The sequence below is a fragment of the Puntigrus tetrazona genome, chromosome 19 (assembly GCF_018831695.1).
Source record: "Puntigrus tetrazona isolate hp1 chromosome 19, ASM1883169v1, whole genome shotgun sequence".
NCBI classification, from domain to species: Eukaryota; Metazoa; Chordata; class Actinopteri; order Cypriniformes; family Cyprinidae; genus Puntigrus; species Puntigrus tetrazona.
The window spans coordinates 6,416,308-6,429,500 of NC_056717.1; the positions used below are offsets into that span (position 1 = coordinate 6,416,308).

The 13,193-nt window shown below is 37.8% G+C and overlaps 1 protein-coding gene and 1 pseudogene across 1 annotated transcript; one reads left to right on the forward strand and one right to left on the reverse strand.

Moving 5' to 3' along the window:
* The first annotated feature begins 2,840 nt into the window (after positions 1 to 2,840).
* On the forward strand, positions 2,841 to 9,022 carry LOC122323483 (annotated as a pseudogene).
* Positions 9,023 to 9,159: 137 nt separating this feature from the next.
* On the reverse strand, positions 9,160 to 13,184 carry LOC122323484 (sialidase-1-like). The gene is made up of 7 exons (XM_043217344.1): positions 12,740 to 13,184; positions 12,109 to 12,298; positions 11,756 to 12,018; positions 10,228 to 10,410; positions 9,911 to 10,130; positions 9,389 to 9,601; positions 9,160 to 9,195 (listed from the first exon to the last, which is right to left on the reverse strand). Exons 1-7 carry the CDS (start codon positions 12,803 to 12,805, stop codon positions 9,176 to 9,178), a joined length of 1,155 nt encoding a protein of 384 aa, XP_043073279.1. The 5' UTR covers positions 12,806 to 13,184; the 3' UTR covers positions 9,160 to 9,175.
* Between the last annotated feature and the right edge of the window lie 9 nt (positions 13,185 to 13,193).

Genomic DNA, 13,193 nt, shown 5'->3' on the forward strand with positions numbered 1-13,193 from the left:
AAAGCTGTGCTTTTGTTTTAGCAACAACAAAACACACCTTTGATTTGTCATCCAGTGATCCAGTGCGTGCTTCATTTATTTTAGACTAACTCACACTAATCCACCAAACATAGACATAAATACTTGCCAAGTGGAGCGCACACACACACACACACACACACACACACTTTAGTGCCCATGAATAACCAGAAAACTGTCCTTGGAATTCATTGTTTAAACATTTAATAGCCAGATGAGTGAATGAATTATTAAAAATAAATCAGATAAAGCTGCAAAATCACTCCTTAACAATTCTGAGAAATAAAAGAGAACATACTTTGAAAGTATGCGTGTAGTCATGTACACGTTTTGACAATGTGCATGTCTATTATGATGTTACACATGTCTATTTATTTTTTTCGTGGCTGGATGACGACATTATGAACAAAGAAGCCTGAGAAAACAAACGTGCATTGTTTACTCTTTTGATCTTTTATTCAAACGTTTTACAAAACCCAACCTTTCATTTTAGTAAAAAATAAATAAAATAAAATGAGGGGAATCTCATTATAAAATAAATATTGGCCATGATTATATTATTTAATACTTTTTTAGCTAACTTCTCTGAGTTTTCTTCTATATATTTCTGAAGTCCATGCTGATGCTGTGTTGGGGAAAGTTACTATTAAAAGTAATGCATTACAGTACTGCGTTACTTTGCCTTAAAAAGATAACTAATTGCGTTACATAGTTACTTTTTATGGAAAGCAATGCATTACTTTAGTTTTGCGTTGCTTTTTAAATGTGGGCAGAACGTGAGCGTTTGTTTTTTAATATAAGAAGCTCTATTTATAGCAATTGCAAAAGTCCTTTCACAACAAAAAGTGTAATGAATAAACCTCAGGCTGAAGAAAAAGTTAATTCACATAAGTGAAGCAGAATATAGGAGAAGAAGATTCAATACTTTTCAGCAATAAAAAAATAATAATAAAAAAGCACAACTGTTAGTTTATGAAGTAATTTCTGCTTCTAAATATAGTTGAACTGGATCATCAAAGGTCAGCAGCAAAGACATATAAAATGGCATTAGATACATTTTTGTAATTTAGCATTTAATTATTGCAGGCTTGCATCATATTCTGAGTTAGTTTGACGAATACTAAATCAGTTTTTTGTGAGTGAGATGAGTTAATGCACATTCACATTTAGTCTAGAACTGCACTGTATTCACACAGCGTGCACAACGCCTCTGTATTTCTGATCTCTCCCAACACAGGGTTAAGAGACTTGTCAGGCAGTAAATAAGAAAACAAAGTAACTCCTGTAATTTTCCTGTAAATTAAAAAGTAATGCGCTGCTTTACTAGTTACTGGGAAAAAAAGTAATCTTAAGTAAAAAGTAAATTGTGTTACAATGGTGACAAGTGCCATCTAGAAGCAGCTAATTTAGTTCACATGTTCTGGACTTGTCCTGCTCTCTTTCAGCTAGCATATCTGTTGAACTTTCTCCCTCTCCTCTGATGGGCCGTTTGGAGTCTGAGAACTCATTACCGTCTGATTTCACCAAGCTGGTAGGTTTTCTCACTTTACTAGCAAGGCGTTGTATTCTGATGCACTGGAAAGGTCCTCACGGACCCTCTCACACTCGATGGGGATAAAAGATGCTTTATTTTTTATGAAATTACAAAAAATTAAGCACAGTCTCTTTGGCGCCATGGTCAGATTCTTAACAATATGTCTATCCATCTGCACTGTACTATTATTACTCCATTTATCCCAATTGTGATATTGTATTGTAATGTTAGCACAGATGTGTTACTAGGCTATTTTCTTTTGTTATTATTATTATTATTATTGCACTTATTCTTTTTAACCTAATTTAGAAATAAGAAATGAATAAATATACATACCAACACTAACCATTGTCCGACTGAGGACATTGAATTGTCCATGAAATACACATGAACTGAAAGCAATTTGCATAGGAATGTGCTAAACACCCACTATGCTACTGCAAGCATTTCACAGACACCGTGTAGTGTACATATCTTTGATCACATTGTAGGGTAGCATTCAAAAAAGGAACGAAAAAGACAAAATAATAGCTCATTTAGCATGAACTTTACTCTTTGAGTAATATCGCCACCGAAATAGATGAGAAGATGAGATGTAAAAATGTGTTTGTATTTCTATTTTTAAACAATGATATACTGTATTCAAACTCTCATCAAATCCGGAGGAAAGGTTGAGGAATTTCAACTCTTTAAAACCTCTCCCCATTTTTGCAATTGGACAGTTGACTCAAAACCTGTTTCATGGGCTTTTGTTATTTCTACATCAGTTACTCATCATGTTAACAGCATTAACGTACCATTAAATGTCGATCGTTTCTTGACCGGCTCCGTCCATTAAAGTTGATGTCCAGCAAGCAGCAAGCAGCAAGCTGAAGTTACCTGAAATGTCTTGGTAAGAACATTTTTACTGGCAAATATAATGTAGTAGGAAAATTAGGGAGATTTGTATAGGAAGGGAAAACAAAAGCCTCCCGGTAAAAAGTGTTGCTGCAATAGATCGAGCCAGACTGACGTTTTCATTTATGGTGAACACAGATCTGCAAACAACAATGGCTCAACACAAAGTACAAGCAAAGTCCCTAGACTTTAGTAAAACAGACGCTCTCGACTTTACGCTGTAGAAGAGCGACACCTGGCGGTCTGTATCCGTACTGCACCAGAAAGAAAAAGCACTGTCTGTGTCTGTGGTTGAGATAGACAGCCACACACACACACACACACACACACACACACACACACACACACACACACACACACACACACACACACACACACACACACACAGGTGAGGGGCGGCGAATAAAGGACGGGGTGATGGTGATAATTAGGTGAGAGGCAGCTGACTCTTCACAATATATAAGAAAAAAAGTGAAAGAAAAAAAACATTGTCATGAAATGGAGCATTAGATTGATTGTTTTAAATAACTTACTGTACATTGTTTAGTGGATATAGAAGACATAAACATTTTTATTGAGAGGAAGCTACTTGCAGAAACGGTCATTATCGAGCTCAGGTGATATTCTTCACACTTACGCAGGTAAGCGAATTTATTTTGGTAGATGGCACCGGTGTTATATCTCTTCGTGACAGTACTCTTTATATTGTTAAAGATAAAGGCTGTCGTTTTGCCATTCATGGTCTCAATAACACTGCTGTAGAAAAGCATTCTGGGCAGATTTTAGATGCGCGTCGGGGCGCACGGAGAGGCTGTCTCTTAATATGCCAAAGTTGACCAAAAAAAAAAAGGCGTTTCTCAATCTGCGAGTGTTTTTCAGCTGCTTTACCTTTTTGTCTTAACCTGACTGGGGGCGAAGTTTAAGGTTTATTTATTTATTTTATTTTATATTGTTCTCTGAAGTGCAGGTATGTCAGTCGAAACTGCAGATCCGTATTAGTGCTGGAGGGAAACTCAATAATAAATATTATCAAAATGCGTATTTTGACAGCTAGGAGATAACCTTAAGGCTAACATATTCATACTAACAGCCAAAAATTAAAATTTTGATCTATTGGGGACCTTTTGAAAACACTACAGTGACGTTTGCTAATGCTATGCTAGCCTTAAAGTTATTTAGAAGCTAGTATGCTCCATAACAATGATAAAAATCTCATTAGATATGTAGGTATTCAAAAATTGCAGTCTTTCTCGAGTCTGGTTTTAGATAACCCAAATTGGTAAGCTGTAATAGTAAGCTGTGCTACTGTTTCTCAGTTCATGTCTAAACTGAAGTCTATATGGAAAGGAAAATACAAAATTGGTTTGAAAAACAGAAGCCAGTCAGATATATCAGAAGACCTCGGTAGAGCTATAAACAATTGTTTTTCATTATTACCTTCCACTTTCATTCTTGAAGATGTGTCCAAACAATCAGACATCATAGTAGATGAGAAAAAGGATCATGACTGCTGGAGCGCAAAAGAAGCAGCACAGCAGATGATGAAATTACTGGAGAATAAAAATCTGACTGAAATCAAAGAGTCAGTTCTGCCCCATCAGGGGAAATTGTGGCATCAGTGGTGTCAAAAAAACAAAGAACTACATCAACCTCAAGCTAATGAATTGGACACAGAGGGGTATAAAAAAATTTGATAGAAATCCGAGAACAGCAGCATAAGTATGACATCAGTGAGTTTGTAAAGATCTTCATTGAAGAAATGAACTCGGGTTCTGCAAAGAAGATGTTTTTCCTAAAATGGCTTAGAATCCTCCTAGATGAAAATACCTCAGCTGACCTTTCTGCTCTTCATCAGAAGTATAATGAACAGTGGTCAACGGTCTTACAGCTGAAAGATAACAATGAGAAATCTGAACAGCTTAAGACTGAACAAACAAAGCTTGAAGGAATATCAGAGGAACTTCAAGCTGTAGCCTTCAGCTTGGAGCACATTGTGAGGGAGATTGGCCAGATCTACGAGTCATGTTCATCTGTGCAGAAGATCAAGGTCGGCCTGAAGTTTGAGATCTCTTCTTTACCGAGACTTGCAGCAGAGATGATGATCTCTGGATTTCCACTGGAGCTGATGGATGGAGATGCTGCTCATGTTCCTGTGATCTGGATTACTGCTGTTCTAGATGAACTTATCAAAAAACTTGGAGACATACGAGTGTTTGTGCTGTCAGTTTTAGGGGTTCAGAGCTCTGGGAAATCTACCATGCTGAATGCCATGTTTGGACTTGAGTTTGCCGTGAGCGCTGGCACGTGCACCAGAGGAGCCTTCATGCAGCTGCTCAGAGTGTCAGACGAGATGAAAGTTCAGCAGAACCTGGACTATATTCTGGTTGTAGATACTGAAGGTCTTTGCAGTTCTGTGAGGTCAACAAGACATCATGACAATGAATTGGCCACATTTGTTGTTGGTCTAGCAAATATGACACTGATCAACATCTTTGGAGAAAACCCAACTGAGATGCTGGACATTCTCCAGATAGTTGTTCAGGCCTTCCTGAGGATGAAGAAGGTCAAACTGAATCCCAGCTGTGTGTTTGTGCATCAGAACGTTTCAGACGTCACAGCTATGGAGAAAAACCTGGAGGGAAGAAGACGACTGCAGGAGACACTGGATAAGATGACAAAACTCGCTGCTAAAGAGGAAGTCTATGATGCAGAATGTTTCAGTGATGTCATTGAATTTGATATAAAGGATGATGTGAAGTACTTTGCTCAACTGTGGGAAGGCAACCCACCCATGGCACCAACAAACCCAAACTACTGTGAGAATATTCAAGAACTGAAGGAGACTATTATGACTCATATCTCTAAATCAGATAGAATTAATCTGATAGACTTAAAAGATTGTATTCAAGAGCTTTGGGGGTCTCTACTGAATGAACAATTTGTGTTTAGCTTTCAAAATTCTCTGGAGATTGAATCATACAGGAGACTGGAGACAGAATACAACAAGTGGTCATGGACACTTTGGAGTGCGATGCTGGACATTGAGTATAAACTACACAACAAAATAGAAAATGAAGTTAATGAGGTTAAGGAAAGTGATCTTAAAATACAGCTAAATGAGATAAGTGAAAAAGTGAAAAGCTCAACGACAGGATTCTTTGAGAAAGACACAGATGCTGAAATACTGATTCAATGGAAAAACAGTTTTGATATAAAAATCCAAGAGCTTCAAGAAAACATTATAAGAGAAAGAAATAGGAAATTAAATGGGATGCTTCAGCAGCGAGACTTAAAGAAAAAGATTGATTCTCAGAGGACACATCATGAAAACACTCTTTTTGAAAAAAAGCCTTAAAACTCAAAGAGGAAGCAAAAGATGAAGAAACACTGAAGAATGAGTTTGATTTGTTTTGGAAGGAGTGTGTAAAGAAGATCATTACAAATACTCCAATCAAAGACATTAACATAATGAAAGAGGTGAAACTACTCCTCAGTGACATCTATAAAAGTGCTCCTGTAGACTCCTGGAGTGAGAGCAGTGAGTGCAGTGATGTTTTTTTCTGTACCAAGTTATTCAGATTATGTACAGTTAAAGAAATCCAGTGTATTTACATGTCATATTAAAGATGCCTACAGAGCAGCCAAAAAGAGGTTTCATAGTGCTCTCTCTAAAGAGGATGAAATTCAAATAAGAATCTTTGTCACGGATGTTGCCCACCAAATAACAAAAAAGATCATGTCATTTAACATTGCAAAAATGGGCTTCAATGTGAGCTGCATTCAGCAACTTGTAGATTACATCAAGACAAGAGTTAGGCAACATCAGGATGGACCAGTGAAATATGTGTTTAAGAATGAATTCTCTATTGATTTGGTTCAGTGCATCTTCAGAACAGCAAATGAGACATTCACTCAACAACACAAACTGTTTAGAGAAGCCAACGATCCTGTTCTCTATTTGGAGAAGAAGAAAGAGGAATACTACAGTATTTTCCAGAAACACCTCCAGGGAGCGGCATCATCTGTCATTTTTGGTGAGATCTTGTGTCAAAAACTTAAAGAGCGCATTGAGAAGAGTGTCTACTCAAAGTCTTTTGACATTTAAGACATTTGATAGCTGAAATTACACAAAACTGTAATTCACTGAATGGAAGCAAACTGAATCTAGAGAAACACATCCTGAACTTTCTGGCACAAAAGGAGAATTTTTGTGCATACCTGGACTACATACATTTTCCCAGAGAACACTTTGAAAATTTAATCAAAGATGAAGTCAGTCAGTATATGACTTGTTGTTTCAGTGTCAGGGTGTTGCCCATGATGAAGAAAAACATTGCACTCCTGCAGAAAAAGATCATTGATGCTGTTAAAAATCCACTAAATGTGTTCAAACAAAAAGTGGAAATGCTGATTTGTGGTTGAAGACTTTCACACGGCAGCTTTCAGATGTGCTGATATTCTCTGAAAAAGACTTCAGTGGAGTCAAACATGATGATGTTGATGATTTCAACCTTCTTGAAGAAGTGTTAACATCAAAACTTCCTGCTATAATGCCTGACACAAGCAAAGAGTTCAACTACGATACATTTTATGAAAAACTGGACCTCAAGGACAGACCAGATGAGATTCTGATTGATCAGTTCTCTCAGTGCTGTTGGGTTCAGTGTCCCTTCTGTAAAGCCACCTGCACCCAAACAGAAAACCATGATGGAGATCACAGTGTACTTTCACACAGAATAACTGGAATCAATGGCCACTATCATGAGGAAACAAATAAGCTTTGTACAGATTTTTGCTGGGATGCAGTTAAAAGCAATAATTGTTCTAAATCATCAGATAAGTGGATTCCATATAAAAACTACAAAATAGCAAGAGTTTGTGAGCAGACTTGGTTGAACCCTCTCCAATCTAACAGCCCATATTGGAAGTGGTTTTTGTGCACATTCCAAAAAGATCTGGAAAAGTACTATGAGAAGCCCTTTGGCAGGATCTCAAAAATTTGGGGTTTAAACACAAAATACAATGCAATTAATAGTTTACACTTACACTGACCATTTGGACATTCATTAGAAACACGCTGTTACATTTTTAAAAAAATGTTCAAAGAAGTAGCAAGGTATAGAGTTAAACTGTGCAAACTTTTCCTTTTATGTTCTTTTTTACGCCTCCACTGGTGACACTGATCTTTGTTTTCAGTGCACTGTAAAATGGAGACATTTTCAATATCTCCAGAAAAATGGAGACGTGATTACCTGTATTAGTGCATGTGCAAATGGAACGAAAGACAGCTGTCGTGTTTGTGACAACGAGCACTTATCAGGATCAAATATTTACATTCTGTGAAATATTTACATTCTTTATAATAAGTTTTACACACCGGTCTGCTATTGTGGCCACATGTCTATGCCTGACTGGCAACCTAGCATTTAGCTGCGTTCATTGTCATAGTACCTTACACTCCACAGCTAACCTGTTCCAGGGCAGGTTATAGCCCAAGACACACCAATCCAACGGTCAGCCATCGGCAAGAGTGAGAACTCTGATTGGATGTTTAGAGACAGTGTCCAAGAATTAAAAAGGAACTGATGAAAACTATTACGTGGCACTATAAAGAAGGCTGACCCATAGTTGTTGAAGGTGGCTTGGTGTGTCCCAGCCTTAAGAGATCACAAACTGAAATCAGACCATTCAGATTTGAGTGACATGATGTAAAAATGTCACTCTTCCAGCTTCTATTCCTCCAAATGAAAGGTCACATATAGTAATGAAAAATGGATAATTAATTAGACTTATATAATTATTATATCCCAGCAAGTAAACTTCTGTTACAACGTTGAGGGACCAATGTCTATGCAATTTTGAAGTCAAATACAGACATCAACTGATATTGATATTTGTTGTGTAACAACATTAAGTCAACCAACATCCAACATTAAGTCAACGTCAAATTGCATCAAATACTGCCATCAATGTCAACCTGTTATATTGACGTCCTGTGCCTGCTGCAATGATTTATTTTATTTTTAATCCATTACACACAAGCAGTTTCAGTTGAACAGTTATAATGCATTTATTTTAAATCAATATTAATATATACAGATAATAAAAAAAATAAAACCTTACATTTTAAAATTATATATATACTGTATATCTACTATATAAACTAACTTCAGGAGTTTTGCTTGAGGTAGAGCAAGATCATTTCTTTGTCCTCTTTCACGAACAAGTACTTTCTTCAGTGTAAATGCATTCCGGTTCCTTACACAATCTTTTAATCTTTAGCAAAAGAGTTTTTAAAGTTGGATGGGAGGGTTTGGTTTTCTCCTGTAATTCTGCCTGTTCGTGAAGCCTTTAGTTTGGTGATTTGGTGTAACTTTACCTTAATTTACGTCAAGATTATGCAAAAAGACCTTCTGTCCTTTGTCCCATTGTTTATGTTTGTCATTAAGACTTCAAAGAGAGAAGTGAATGTTACCTTGAGTTGTCTAATGTGAATATTTTTAATGTCTTTATTTTACTTTGTTGTGGTTATAGGGTGGGTGCCATTTTGTTTTACATTACCTGGTTATGTTAGCTTAGCTGCTGTATTGTTTTCTTTTCTGTGTAGCATAGTTGGTTATTTTGACCTCAACCCATTTTTTGTAATTGTCTTTCAGCGAATTATGTTAATAAAATCTGCTCTCTTTTGCTGCATATTATTGTGTTTTTTGTTTGTTTGTTTTTTGGTTATTGTAGCCATTCTGGGTCTGGAGATGGAAGAGAAAAATAGGAAAATAAAATTAGCCTATTAGTTTAGGGGAAACAAGGCAGACAGTTAATTTGACCAAATAATAAAAGCCATCTTTACCCAAATACTGATTTTCAAAAGTAAGCAACATTAATCAAGCTGCTTTTTTCTCTCTAAAATGAATCAGCCCATCAGTGACTTTCTTCACTCACCGCTGTACAGGTCAATTTTCACAAAGGAGATGGACTCAAAATAGTCTTTTTGGCCTTTTTCATAGATAACATAGATGTATTTATGATCCACGCTTCCGTTGCCTTTAAGTGACGTCATACATGAGTACCCACTTGGCCCGGCCCAGATCTTCAGAGTATCTTTCACCCACGATTTACCACGATTCAGAGACCAGCGAAGGGTCAGGTTCACTCCTGAGGAAACAACACCACATTTAAAGTAGCTCACAGCCGCATGTACAAGTATGAAAGAGCTTTTACACACGCTGATCTCTCGATGCACACACAAAACCACAGACTGAAAGAAACAGAAATAATATAGAATCAAGGTATGTTTAAATTAACCTGATCAAGAAAGTAGTTTGTTACTAAATCTTTTTCTCACAATACGGCACATTTTGGAGGTCTCCCTAATGGCGTGTGTTAAAAGGCAGATCTCCATAATGTGCAGTACTGAGGTTCTCCGTGACCAGGATGGAGAAACGCTGATAGCATCATGCTCACTGTTGTTAGTGTTGGCTGGGTTGGTGAAGTACAGCACTCCTTCCTTCTCTAAAGCTCCAGCTGCGACCGCAGGATCCTCCAGTGTGTGATCAAACACCAGCTCCTCCACCGGCAGAGACTCTCCTCCATCCCGACTGCGCACCACCATACGGCAGCGGCAGTGGTAGTGTCTATTGTTGCGCACATTAATCACGATGCTGCCGTCATCCAGCTCCACTGGCTTTGAGGAAACCCAAGACAAACTCTTCTGATCTATATTTTTATCACACAACCACAAATATGGCTAAAACAGAATAGTGAAAAGTTCATCTTCCTACCTGACACTCATCCGGTTCAAAGTCCAGGTTGTTTTTGCGCTGGTTGTAGGGAATGCTCTTCAGTTCAGCTCCGTATCTCCACGTGTTTCCATGATCATCACTCAGGATACAAAACACACCGTCTCCGGCGATGCTGCCGTGGCCACACACCACCAGACGCCCAACAGCAGGCGGATGACGTTTCTGCGAGCATTAGATAAATACATGAAGAATCATTTAATGACATTTGTTTTTGCATTGTCTATGGTATCAGTTATTTCAGATCATTTCACTCATGGTCAGTCGTAAACACAACAGATGTGTTCTTCCACGAGGGGGTTTGGCTACACATCATCTTTGTTTCCAGGTGGAACATTAAAGAAAGCAATGCACACGTCTCCTGGAAATCCTGTATAATTCAATAAATCTGACGATGAATTGCAGTTGATTTCCAATTTTGTGTACCATTGAGAACAGAAATAAATTACTAATTACACCTAATAATGGTCATCTCCAACTGTTTCTATTTGAATATTCCAGAACATAAACATATTTCATCTGAGCATCTGTTGAGAGGATTCACGTTATCTGAGACAGCCTCTGTTAATAAAGTTAGCTTATGTTTTGTCTAGGTTTCTGTGTTCATTGACTCTTATTTTCATAGTTTTTTTTATTAATTATCTGGGTTTTTCTAGTTTGTTTTGTTTCCTTTTTTGAAGTATGTGCTTATGTTTCCATGGTTACTCAGTTTCTTCTACTTTAGTTTTTGTATACTCTGTATGTTTAACCCTGTGTTTCAGTTCAGTATTTTCCGTCTAGATAAAGTGTCGGTTTGCTATTCTCAGTTCCCTTGTGCTCACAAGTGTTTCGTCTCATTTAACCAATACACTGCTGCTAACAGATCCTTGCCTGACTGCAAATAACCTGTGACACTATTAAATTGTGTGATCAACGCATCAACTTAATTTACAGATCATACACACGAAACAAGTTTTAAACCATACAGCTTTCTAGCTACATTTGTTAGTGTTAACTAATGCTATACATGAAAACTTTTTTACATTAATATATCTTTATAAATGCATTACATTACTTTTAATTAAATAAATAATAGTGTAAACATTAATTAAAAAAAGAGTATTAGTATTATATTGTCTAAAATATTTGGTACTGTGATCATTTTTGCACCATTATACTGTACATCGCAAACCAGAGCTCTAAAGCTATGGTCTAAAGGCACAAAAGTCACATTAGAAAAGTTTTGGTGTAATATCACTGGCCAAAGCTTCCTGTTGGTCATCTTGGTGAAGTTCAACGACCATCTTGAACCTGAGGCAAAATCTTTTTTTATTAAATTTCAATAGCATGCAAATTAATTTTGAAACGACTGGATTTCTTCCATAATATTTCTCAGAACAAAGAAAAATGTTCATAACCATATTCTGCCTCAAAATTGGCACTTATTGTAGCCACTTACATGGCTATGTGAGTCTATGATAGTAAGGTGAAAATGAGGCATTCAGGTAAGAAATTAGGCATCTAAGTATACCTGTATACCGAAGCCTGGTCCAGGAACAAAACTCATGATCCCCAGTTGAGGGTTAAGGTTTCGTGGGGCGCTCCAGGTGAAGCCGTCATCCAGACTCTGCACCATCATGGTTTTAGAGGGCTTGCAGTGATAACGGTGGAAACACAGCGAGTAGATGACTATCACAGCACCAGTCTCTTCATCCACAACCACCGAACCCAGATTCAACCCATCTGCCAGAGAACCATCGTCCACTATGAAGGAGGTGGGAGACCAGGTGGCTCCTGAGAACGCGCCAGAGGAAAGATACGGTTGGAGAACAAAATGGGAATAGACCGTCTTTCACCAGGTGAGCTAGCCTTAATTTGACACACCTCTGTCTGTGGAGCGTCTTAAAGCGATGAACTTGGCTCCTATGTCCTTGAAGGACAGCTTCCGGGCCTCTGCAAAAGCCAGAAGGCTTCCCTGAGTAGTGAAGGTGAGGAGGGGAATTCTGTAGGTGTGAACTTCTCCGATTCCACCACCGACCCAGAGCAGCTGCTCATCCACCATAGCTGGATTGATCTGTACGGGTAAAAAAGTAAAGGCATGAAATGATACGGGTCAAAACTATGAGATGAGGCCACTTGTGTTTACTCTTGAAAGACAGCTTCTGTGCAGGCACATCACAATGAGTATTTCCTCAATTTTTGCTCACTAAAAGATTCAGATCAACACCGGAATTCACTTTATCCTCATTTAAGACAGTTCTGAGCACTATACAAAAGCAAAACAAAGTAACTGCAACAGAAACAGATACGGGTACTTGGACTTTTGACACAAACATGCTTTTGCTGTTATGTGGACCATAAACTTCCTCTAGTCTTGTGACAACCCCACTTCACCTTGCCAGGTAAAGCACCTTGCAATATTAAAGCGCTGCATTGTTGATTCATTATTGGACTATATCTTCGCAATTTGATGTTTATAATCACCTCAGATATGATCAAAATCTTATTAGCCTACCTTTTCATTTCGCACAAATGAACAAAGCACCGTAAGAAGCAAAATCCACAAAAGAGCCTGCTTCATGGTGGAAGTTTTGTTCGGACGCGTGTGAACGACTGTGATTTTTCCTGAAGGCTATTTAAATTCACACGAGTGCTCAACAGAGTCAGCCAGCGGAAGAAAAGACAAGAGAACTGGTTTAACAGACCGGTTTGGTTTACAGTAATGAGATAAGAGCACATCAGTGACACGCTCTGCCTTTACAGCACTTGACTAACCTCCTCGGACACCCCCAGAAACTGGCAAATATTAACAAATCTTCAGATACCAAAATTACCTGTCTAATTGAGAAAGTGTATCTAAAACTTCTGTCTTTATATGTGACAGTTGATATCACGGCCATTATAGAAAACGTGAAAATCACAAGACAAACAAATCTTGTCCTTCAGGGTTTAGGCTCTGTTGACGTTAC